This window comes from Typopeltis vanoorti, chromosome 21 (assembly GCF_054136105.1).
Source record: "Typopeltis vanoorti isolate ZY-2024b chromosome 21, IOZ_Tvanoo_1.0, whole genome shotgun sequence".
Classification (NCBI taxonomy): domain Eukaryota; kingdom Metazoa; phylum Arthropoda; class Arachnida; order Uropygi; family Thelyphonidae; genus Typopeltis; species Typopeltis vanoorti.
Genome location: NC_143569.1, coordinates 81,391,152 through 81,403,491, shown reverse-complemented (window position 1 = coordinate 81,403,491; position 12,340 = coordinate 81,391,152). Strand labels below are relative to the sequence as shown.

At 34.1% G+C, this 12,340-nt stretch overlaps 1 protein-coding gene across 2 annotated transcripts in view; it reads right to left on the bottom strand.

The window, feature by feature from the left end:
* Cp110 (Centriolar coiled coil protein 110kDa) overlaps positions 1–12,340 on the bottom strand; it is a 148,048-nt gene that overhangs the window by 19,066 nt on the left and 116,642 nt on the right. For both annotated transcript variants that reach the window (XM_090411265.1, XM_090411264.1), the window contains exon 11: positions 12,031–12,113. In XM_090411265.1, coding sequence (XP_090267391.1) covers positions 12,031–12,113 — 83 coding nt within the window. The remainder of the gene's footprint in view (positions 1–12,030; positions 12,114–12,340) is intronic.

The window sequence follows — 12,340 nt, the reverse complement described above, 5'->3', positions numbered from 1 at the left end:
GCATAAAACTAATCTGCTTAGCCTACCTACTGGTATCAACGCTTTTTCCTGGGTGGGATTCATAATACTGTCTAAACAGATAAGCACAGAGAGGACCAACTTCTGTGTTTATACAAATCATCTTTTTACTATGACTTTGGACTAGAGAACAAAATAAGAAAAAACTAATTTTGGATTTAATTTAAATTTCTTTTTTTAATTGTAAGCACTAAGGTTGCCTGATTCTCATTTACTAGGCAGACAATTTTATATCTCAATGATAACTAATATTTTTTTTATGAGATACGATAAGGAAAATTCAACTTTTAAAAGGAATACAAGCAAACCCCAAATTAAGAACATAATGCATTCTAGGAAATATCCTTGCAAGCTGAAAGTTCATAACGTAAAAAATGTGAATTTATTTATTTTTTTCATAAGATATATTGTTAAATTTGTTAAAGTGTTTTTGAAATAAATTATCTTAATATAAAAACAGTAAAAATTAATAATTCAAAAAATAATTTTTTCCCTTTTTTACTTCTTTATACATTCGTTTGTAGCGGACTAACTCTATTAATACCTTCGCAGTGTAAAAAAAACATTTCTAAATGATTAAAGTGTGGTCCATTTCTTCAATGATTATATTTTGTTTTTAGAAATAACTATGGACTGTACAGAGCTTGAAATGCAAGTATAATCACACAATTTTTTTTTCTATGTCTATTAAAATTGCTGCAACTTTGTTTTCTATATTTCGAGGGTATTAAAAAAAAAAACCCAGTAAAGTATAAACACACAACATTAAAGTGTGGAATGTATCTTCAAATGAAGAATATTAAATATATACATTGGCACAGAAAGGGGAAATTATTGGACCGAACATTTTTCATTGCACATTGTAAAATTTCCCTGAACCTCATGCATCATAAAATGTTCATACATGGCGTTCTGTTAAATGAATTGGGGTCATAATTTTTAATCTGTACAATGTTCATAAATACGAACTGTTCATATAATGAAAGTTGGTAAGTAGAGGTTCACTTGTATTTCATTAATTAGCATAAGTTATACATAATTTTATTTTAATAAGAGCAAGCCGATCAAATTGCTGGCCACATTTGATAAAATGTGTCAGCAAACTTAGACAAAGATATGGGATAAGTTTGCTGACATTTAATTCTGTTAAATTAAGTTTTTTAAAAAAATTAAAACATGAAAATTTTTTGTTTACATAATCCATGAACCCTGCTCGAGAGACCAATATTGAAATTATAGCAGTCACTTCAGGCTTTCAATAAGTGAGACAGCAGTCTTACACATCATTATCAAATTCCTGACATGTACCCTCAAGGGGGTGTACAGGATATTATGATAGTACTACATGAAAAACTTGCATCATTACTATATTACATGAAAAACTTATATTATTACTAACTTCTTATCTACAATTTTTCTCCAAACCAATCTGTTACCTATCAAGACTCCAACATTATCAGATCTTATATTTCTGTCTTCTAAGGCACTTTTTACTGCACCAATCCACTGTTACGTCATGGTTTTTCTTTAAATCTATGTTACTATTATCCCCTCTTGTGCCAACTAAGAATGAGATCTCCAGTCTATTTCTCTGAGGCCGTCTCCTTTTCGAACTCTGACAAATTTGTTTGTTCCAGTTGTGCCAGTCAGAATCTTAGGACAGAAAAATTCTTGCTCAGAGAAACTTTCCCAGAGTTTTAACAGCTACCTAAATTCGCTAAATATATATATAGCATCTGTAGAGATCTCAGTTTGCAGTCATGGCCCTATCCTTTCTAATTTATTCTTTACCTTTATGCATAGGTTCAAACTTTTATGAGTGGTAAATTAGTCTCATGCTCAAGCAAAACTCAGGCTTATATAGAAAAGTATGTTTATTAAAGATCTAATGAGTTTAAACATATCAAAAGCTTATCACAATACTTATACTAAATGAACTGACAATCATAAATGAACACTCTAGTTAATGAACATAACTCATATCCTCTGGTCAATTAAAACACACTCAGCATGGGAAAATACAAATTTACAATTTTAACTTCAAATGCTAACACAGACCCCATTAGTTGCAATGCATAAAGTAATTCAAAAAGTTCTCTAAGCAATTGTCCATTTTTCTTCCAACTAGGAATTGATTCACCCTTTTCCTCTAATGCTAATTGTTAATAAAATAAGAAAATTCTGTACATTACCACCGCCGCATGAGGTTACCATGTCCCCTTTATCCATCCTTTACTGTTAGATACTATACTGCTTCAGTGGGTTGCGTCCATGTGAAGGTCACTTTGCTCATCACATACAACCATTTTCTGCACTCTGCTGAGCAACACTTGTCTCGATGGTCACTACTGTCTTACTGCCCATCTCCCTGGAGGAACCTCCCATTGTCTCATTCCGGTAGCACTTCTACCGATGGCCTGAGTTGGTGGACGGCGTCATCTCGCCAGTCAGCAACGGGGAGAAAATTGCTGTCCGATGCCGTATAATTCTCTTCCGCTGGTCAGCATCGTGGAGTCCAAATGAAAACAGGAACAGAAAAAACGGGGCTTGAAACCCACATTTATTATCCCATGTTGCACCCTCTTTTCATTGCAGAAGTTTTCTCACGGCGTCTTCATATTGGTCCTTAAGTTGTTTAGTCACCACTCTTCTCCTCAAGAGCGCTCTTTTTGGGGAACTTCGCTTTCCACGAATGGCTTTGCTTCGGGCGCTACACTTATCATGGGTAACTCACACGCAACCTTTGGACTTTTGTTTGCATTGATAAAATACTTTGTACATTTTTCACAGAGTATTTTTTCTTAGTAGCGTTTTCAAACAACAATATTTCTAGTTAGACAGACAAATTCCTCCTCTATTGTACTTCATTTTAAGGTAATTCAATCATGTTCTCTTTTAACAATTTGTTTCTTTACTAACAGTACAAGTATTTCTTTGTTATTATTGTATTCTTGTTAAATCTTGAATGAATGATCCTTTTGATGAAAAGGTCCTTATTCAAGGATCTTGGTCTTCCTGGAAGAGAACACTTGTTTTGCTAATCTTTCCTCTCCCATTCTGTTTAAGTGACCATACCATCCAGGAATTTGTTACCTTTACTAACACATTCCTGGATGCTAACAATGTCAAGTTCTTTCCTAATATCTCATTTTTAATAAGATATTACCATTGATGCCATCTGTTCACACTTATCTTTCTCAGGACTCTCATATCTGCGGTCTCTAGTCATGTTTTTTTTTCTAACTCAGCTCTCAGATCCATAAGTTAAAATTAGTTTGAACACTGTTTTGTATACAGCTAATTTAGTGTTTTGACTAATTTCTCTCTTATTCAATATAAATTTATTCAGTTGATTTCCTACCATACAGCTTTGTGATTTTGTTGTCTATTTCCATATTTAATTTACCATCTTCACTAAAAATCATGCCTAAGTAGCTGAAATGTTTTATTTGTTCTATCGGTTCTCCATTCAAAATACAATTGATATTTTCAATGCTTCTGCCTATTTTCAGTCTCTGTCTTGTTTTTGCTGATCTTCATACCAAATCTATTACAACAGTTATTCAATTTAGTCAGGGAAAATCTTGCAGAGACTTGTACTGGATTTATTTAAAAGTATAACATAATCTGCATAAAATAAAGATCTGAGATTAACATTTCCAATTTTGATATCAGGTTTAATACCACTTTCCTTCACAATGTGATCCATATAGATAATGAAAAACAGAGGGGATAATGTACATCCTTGTCTGTTACCAGATTTAACATTAAATTATCTTCCTGTATTTCCTTCAATTCTAACTGCAGTCTTATACAGGCGTGATGAAATTCGTTTCCAGTCTAAGATATTTACAAACATCCATTGCCCATAACAGGATTTAATCAGGACTGCTGTCTTGACAAGCAGGTATGCTACCAACTGGAACCAGTCCTAAATTCACTTATTGCTGTAAAAAAATGTATGTTCATATGTATGTATGTATTATATTATTAACAAGGATCTTCAGGCCACATACTACACACACCAGCTATCATACTTGTTCTTGAATTCATTCACACTGCTTGCACACACAATATCCAATGGCAATTTATTCCAATCATGCACCACCCTATGAGAGAAAAATCTAGCCCACATCCCTTCTTAGCAGCATTCATTCTCAGCTTCCAAGGATGCCCTCTTGTCCTTTCCTCCACCCCCATAAATTGAAAAATACCAATTGAAATCCTGTATGACCCTTTCAGAAGTTTGTTAAATCTCTTTATTAGATATGTGAAGAGCCAAAGGCTTCACATATCTAATAAAGATATCTAATAAACATATGTAATAAAGATAAAGATATTGTTAAATCTCAATCATATCACCCCTCTTCTCCTGTTTGCCAGTGTCTGCAGTCTACAAATTTTCAATCTGTCTTCATAATCAGTATTCCATAATCCTGATATCATTTTTGATACTCTTCTTTACACTCTGTCCAATATATTAGAATCACAATGGAAACCAGAAGACCAGACCTGGGCACAATAATCCAAGTGAGGTCTTATGAAGGTCCTGTAAAGAGGCAAAATTACATCCTTATCTTTACATGTGAACGTTCGTTTCAGCATTACAATTATCTTTGGAGTTGTATTTGCAATCTTTGCTACTTGGTCCCTGAACTTCAACTTACAATCTACGACCACTCCAAGATCCCTAGCCTCGTGAGTTTCTTCTAGCATAATCTCACCAATATAATATGACACTGGATATTTAATAATGCCAAAATGAATGACTTTACATTTACTGACATTTATTTTCCCATGCCCACAATTCCAGCCTATTCTAATCATTCTGCAAGTACTGCATATCAGCAGCATTCCAGATTACCCTACCTATCTACCCTACTGACATACAGCTATTTGCATCATCAGCAAATTGCTGTATGTCGCTTGTTAAATCCTTCCCAATATCATTAATGTACAGATTGAATAACAGTGGACCAAGCACTGATCTTTGTGGTATACCACTGGTTAGATTAAATTTTGCAGACTCACATCCCCCATATACCACTTTTCGATATCTGTTAGTCAGCCATCCTCTTATCCACATTAATATTCTATAACCCAAACCTATATTCTTCAATTTATGCAACAGTCTACAATGCTGTATTCTGTCAAAAGCCTTAGCAAAATCCAAAAGTATCATGGTGTATCCATTCCCCTTGTCTAGTACAATGGTAACATTGTTATAGAATGCGAGCAAGTTGAAAAAACATGACCTTCGCTTAGTATACACATGTTGCTCATTGCAAAGTGGAGATTCATTGTCATCCCATTTCTGAATGCGAGCTCTAACCAATTTTTCCAAAATCTTCACCACCACCCCTGAGATACTAATTGGTCGATAGTTGGATACGTCGGTCTTTGCACCATCCTTGTGCAATGGAATTACCATACATTCTTTCCATTCCTGTGGAATCTTCCCTGTTCTGAGATTCACATTAAACAGCCTGGTTAAAGGAATAGCCAGTTCGGCTGAACACTCTTTTAGCACTCGTGCTGATATCCCATCAGTCCCTATTGCTGAATTCTTATTCAGTTTGTGCAACAGCTCTAATACCTCGTCCTCATACACCTGAGTTTCTTCATCAAGTGAAGAGGTAGCAGTGAGCACAATATCGCATACACCAGGTCGATGGCTTTTAACAAAATGGGCACTCATTAGTTGAACAAGCTCTTCTACATCTGTAACCCTCATGCCATCTGCATTTAGAAGAGTTATTCTTTCATATTCATTCTTTCATTTATTTACAGTATATAGATAGAATTTTTGTGGGTTGTCATTAGCACACAGAGCCAGTTTCTTTTCATATTCAGACTTTGCTTTCTACACAACAGTTGTGACTATTCTAGCCTGCTGCTTATAATTTCATAACGGACTTCATCCTCATGCACACGGTATTCCTTCCACGTCATCTTTTTCTTACAAATCTCTTGCTAAGATTACACATTTGACTTCTACCCTATTTGTTCTTTGAATTCTCAGGACATATTCCAATATAGTATCATTTAAATATTGTTTAAATGCTTCCCATGCACTGTTGATATTCTTCTCATCCAGTAACTGATCCCATTCCACTGAACTTAGTATACTCCTCAGTTGGTCACAATTTCCTGCTTTGTAGTTCAGCATGTAACCTTTTCTGAATGGAACATTCATAAACTTAGTCACTTTCCAAGTGAGTACTGCATGATCACTGTCACCAACCAGAGGAAGAATAGTTACTTCTTTAAATGAAACGCCCTCTGACACTATGATCAAATTTAACACTCTTTGACCTTGTAGAGTTCCTTCTGTCACATACTGCTTGAGGAAGTTGTCCCACAACAGTTCAATAAATGCATTTTCATTCTTCTCATGAGATTCTACTGCTACCCAATAAATATTTGGATAATTAAAGTCTCCCATTATGATTACTCTTTTCTCGTTCATGTTTTCGATTTGGTGATGCATTTCTTCATCACTAGCAACTGATCCACCAGGTCTGTAGCAATACTCCACTATGTAATTGATCTTTTTAGATTCCACCTCACACCAGATGGTAGGAGTCAAACAGATGAGCTCCCAATATGTGACTATATGCCTTAGTATCATTCTGTTATTAATTACTGATAGCATTCTAGTGTTGAATAATCTGGCAGGATGTAAAAAAAAAAAAAAGAAAAAAAGTTCACTTCAAAAATAGAATAGATAAAGTGATATAAATATATATTTCAACTTTAGTATTATTAACTGTTTAAACCTCAAGATCCAAGTATGCTACATCAAATTTTTGTTAAAAACAATAACAAACATGTTTTCTAAATTAATCACTAATCTCACAAACAGTGGTATTTATGTACAAAACAAATTTCAGAGAAAGCATAGAAAGACAAAGCTGGACAAAACAATAGCCAATCAAAATCTTTAAAATCACATGTAGCCTACTTTCAACAATGAAACCATGCTATGGTTAATAAAGTGAAGTCTATAGTCATATTAATAGTTACATAATTAAATAAAAAGTGAGGTCTAATAAATACATCTTTAATTACTTGATGTACAAAAAGTAGTCTTCAATCAAAAGTCCTTTGAAAGTAATAACATATATCTTAAAGTCAAGACAAAATAGAGATGACTAGCAAGCAAAACAAACAAGAACCTAAGACTGTCAGAACTTTTCAGCAAGTTGCTATAATGTTTTTATGCAGAAGTTGGAGGTAGGTTATTAATTAAAGTAGGACAAGATAGCATGAGACACATACTACCATTTGCAGTCTTGCTTCTGCACAAAAAAAATGTAAAATCACCTAAGGATAAAATGGTAAATCAGATTGTCTAATCGTGAACAAAATTAAATCGTAGATTTTATGTTGTTAACAATTTCCTATATCTGGATAAAAATCTATATCAGTTTAAGATTGATGTTTGGAACAAAGCAACTTAGGGATTAGGTTGCTTTAGGACCAAAGCAACTAAGGATGTGAGGATAAAGTGTCATGTCTGTTAATTGCACGTGTTCTTCTGGACAGTTTGCCTATTTTGCAGGATGAAAACCCCGTCACCTCTGTATGAGAACCAGTCAATTCCCCCTCACTTGAAACCCTTTATAAAAGGTTCTTCACATCCTGCACAGGACAGAAAAACTAAACAAATCTAAACAAAACTGAATAGAGCATGTAAACCAAATTGCCAATACCTGATATCCTAAAAAATTAATAAAATAAAAACCAAGGGTTTTTCATAATGCTAAATATGGATATAGATCTTATGATTTGTTTTGGTTTCATTTTTAATCTAATAGCTTCATTTGAGGTCTACTTGCCTTCTCTTCCCCATTGTTTTTTTATTTCATTATTTTTTTTAGGATATCAAGTATTGGCCATTTGGTTTACATGTTCTATTCAATTTTATTTAGAATTGTTTAGTTTTTCTATTTTTAGTTCTATTAAAAGATAATTTTTTTTTATAATAATGAAATAATGTCTAACAATGTGTATTTTGCAGTTTCTTTTTGTGAAAAGAATGGTATTTTGTAGCTCATTTCATGAATCTTATTTCATGTGTTTTAATTCTTTGTTTATTGCCCAAATTTCACTGCCATACGATAATGTATGTACTGTATTTTTAACGTTCTTTATGTAAAAGATTAAGAGAGTTTATTTATCAGGTCTATAACCTGTAAAAATGTTGAAGTTTTTAATTTAATGACTTTTTCTCCTTTAAGATATTTCACATCCAAAATAACTAAAAGTAATTATCTGTCCTATTATTTTATTATTAATAACTATTTTACTTCTGACTAAAGTAACACATTGCTCTTTGTAAATTGTCTTCCTTCTCAGGTTCAGTTTAGGGGTGGAAATTTGTGATAGTCTTGTACAAAGACATGCAAGTGAAAGAAATAAGGTCATAAGGCCTAAAGAGAACCTAAAAAAGTTTATATCACACTTTCTTATGTTAACTAAATAATGCTATAGTGCATAGGTTCCCAAACTTTTTCGGGGCACCGCCCACTTTGCAAGACAAATTTTGTAACGCCCCCCCCCCCCCCTATTATACACACATATATACATGCTCTATTTTCTCATTGACATAGAAAATTGACATCTATTACTATCTGACATGGTAAATTTTCAAATTATTAAATAATTGAAATAGAAAATTGATAAAAAAATTGATCGTGTAAGACTGGGCATAAGATGAATTAAAATGCAATATTTAAATTTTAAACGATTATCTAATGGCAAAATCACGAAAATAATTAATTTTGAAATATATATTATTAATTTCTTCTATAAAGAGCCACCGACCTCTAGACGGCCCCCCAAATGCTTCTGATCCCACTATAGCACCCCCCCCCCCCCCCCTAGAAGGCTTCAGTGCCCACTGGGGGATGGTACTGCCCATTTTGGGAACCTATGCTATGGTGTTACTAAATGGTGGCAACACAAAATTTACTTTAGATTCAAGATTAAGTTTAAAAAAAAAAAAACTGATTTCACAAAAATAATAATAATACATTAATGCTTTTTGTTCCCTTATAGGGAGTAGGCAAGGCCTTTTAATCCTATCTAGCTTTTGGAGACTGAGTGGGCAGTTCAATCTCCACTAGTAGCCAATCAGAGATAGCTGGTACATGACCATCATTAATTATCAGCCACCGATGAAGAGAATGGCAAACAAGTGCTGCCATCTCTTGGAACCTAACCCTAACAGGATGTGTTACTGCCTGAAATAATGCAGGTTCTATGGTTGATTTTCTTGAGTTTATGGGACAAAAAACCTGAGTTTCTGGGAGAAAAAAAATCTGCTTGTCCATGCCAGAGATTGACTAACTCGGGAACCAGTCAAAGAAAGGCTACAAAAAGTTCCTCCAGTCAGTGACTAGACTTGAACTATAAGTCTATCTTCGAGTGGCCTAGTGCAGAGGATGCAAGCGGCACTTCCACTGAACTACACAGGCCTTACAAAAATAATAATGAACAATAATAGTAATGCGAGTCTTGTGGTATTGCAGAAAGTATTTCTGCCTACTGATGACAACAAATAAGAAGGCCATGGCCCACATAGGGCTGTCGAGCCAATGATGATGATGATGATGATAACAAATATAATGCGTGTCAAGACAAAATAACAAGAAATGAAGTGCTGCAGCACTTCATTTCTATAGAAGTGCGACAACAATATACTCAGAACTGACTGAGAGAATTCAACGATGCAGGAAGATAACTTTTTTAAGCATTTATGTAGCTTGGCTGACAACCTTCCATTTGATCTCAGGATGCTCTAATTTTGAAGTTTATATGAACTGAATAGACAGGAGAAAAGGGAAAATATTCTGACAGTCATCAGAAGAAGACAGATGAAATGGTTCGGACATGTGGAGAGGGCTAATGGCATTCCAAAGCAAGCACTAGAAGGAATCGTTCTGGGATCAAGGGACAGTGGCTGACCTCAATTAAAATGGACTGCAACATCAAAAAATGGCCAAATTCCTCCCTTTCTCAACTGACATCAAAAACAAGAGACCGAGATGATTGGAGGAGGCTAACAAAGAATATCACCTACGAGCCATGAGTGACCCAACGGTCCATTTAGGACTATGGGAGAGAAAGAAAGAAAAGAAGATATGAACTGAATGAAAACTAACATGGTGGCCTATGATACGAGTTAGTAGAAGTTGGTCCACTGCAGAGTTCTCCATTTTTTGATCACAAAAGTACAATTATTTATTCAGTAGTGTACATAATTAAAATAATTTTTATTATATTAAAATAATTAAGATAATTTATTCTCTCATCTTTATATCCCACTGTGCTTTATATCTCTCATCTTTATATCCCACATCAATGACATGCAATATGAGAAAAATGGGAGAGGAATCTGTATCATGTTTGAAGCAGAGCTTGAGAATTTTAATAAATGGTGCTCACTTTGGCACTGAGAGCATTGTCTGCTCACTAGGATTTGAAACCTTTCGTGTGCTAAGAGCATTTTCTCGGGGATACTGTAAAAATACTTTCAAAAACTTATGCCTATGCATATTCAATTATATCCTGTAGCTGGCGTGACTGTACTACTACAAATCCCTGTCACAAACAGCTCATGATCATAATACTAGTTCCCATGTAATCTCTGCCTTGTGACATGGCACATTATTGTCTGGAAGTAACAATTACAAGATGGATAAACTGTGAGTAATGAAAGGCACCAGATATAATGCTTAAGTAGACTCTACTGCTCAGCATTGCTCTGTCGAACCTAATGTATCAAGAAAACATTGTCCACCTCATAACACCACCAGCCTACAGTGCGTCTGCCTTGCACAATGGATCCATGAATTCATGCTGTTTTCCATCCTGACTACTGGAGGAAAACAAGTGGAATTAGGATTCATAAACCCATTTACCACTCTTCAAGCATCCAATGTCAGTGTTTCCACACTCACTATACCAATAGCTGATTGTTTTTAGTTCAAAGGAGTTGAGCTCATCTACTGCATCCCACATCTTGTGAAATGATCGAATTTTGTGAAAGCACTGTCCCAATATACTGTTCTGCAGATGATTGTTGTGTCGCTACCATTTAACGTTTGACCAACTGTCAATGCCTGCTATTAGACTGCAAGATTCGTAGACTGTTTTTTAATTCTCACATCAATAAGCTATCTCTCCCTACAGAAATGTAGTTAGCCAAATGCTTTCTGGCCAACAACATTCCTGGTACACTCTAAACAGTGTAGTAAGTGAACATCTGAGAAGGATATTTGTAGTGCCACATCTAGTGATGTCTTCTATATCACACTCAAAGTTACTTTTTTTTTTTTTTTTTGAAATTTTTAAATTCTGCCCATGAAAGGTAGTAAATCTATGACACTTTAGTAGTATAAGTGTACACCATGGGTTAAATAATCCAGAAACCAAGTTTTACATCAAGAAACATAATGCCAAGCAATGATTCACCTATCACCTAAAATATTGCTCCAGTAGAATGTTCAATTGCACATGTGCACACACACACACACACAGGTATATATAAACAATTCTTTGGTATCTGTCTACATAATTTATGCAGTTTGGAATGGATTGTGTTGTTGGCAGAACTTGAATGGCAGCTTGAATAGCCATTTTTCAGGAAGGTATTGCTGATAACTTTTAATTCATCTTTAAGTGCTTGTTCACCGGAGCAAATCTTCAAAGCCCTGTTTTTCAGTTGTTAATGACACCTAATTTTTGTGTTGGGTGGTGGTAGGAGTTTATGTGTATATATTTTGTCTTAAGATACACAAGACAAAATATTTACATAATAAAAAAGTTATTTACTGTGGTATATGTGTTATTCTATAGTTATGGATCCCCACAGGTTTCACTATATAAAAAAAAATAATATATTTATATTTAGAACATTGTAAACTTGGAAAATATTTTCAAAAATTGTGCATGTTTGTATATGCATATAAAAAGCACACATGGAATTAAAGTCAAGAAGGATACTGGATTCTTTTTCTTTCTAAAGCTTTTATTGTAGCGCTGGAAAGTCTTGGTTTTGAAGGCTCAGTTTTTTTAACAGAAGCTATCTAGATAAAATAACATTAAAATAATTAAAATAACTGATATTAAAAACACAGATACAAAAGAGTTCTATATAAGCCAAATTATAAATGAAAAAAATTTATGAGATATGACTATTCATAAATTGACCAAACATCTAGTAAAATAAATCTGCTTGTTTATTTCGGCAATCTATTGTAATGTTTTAATATGTTTAATGAAAAACCAGCTACTCAGTAAAAATTAATCTATT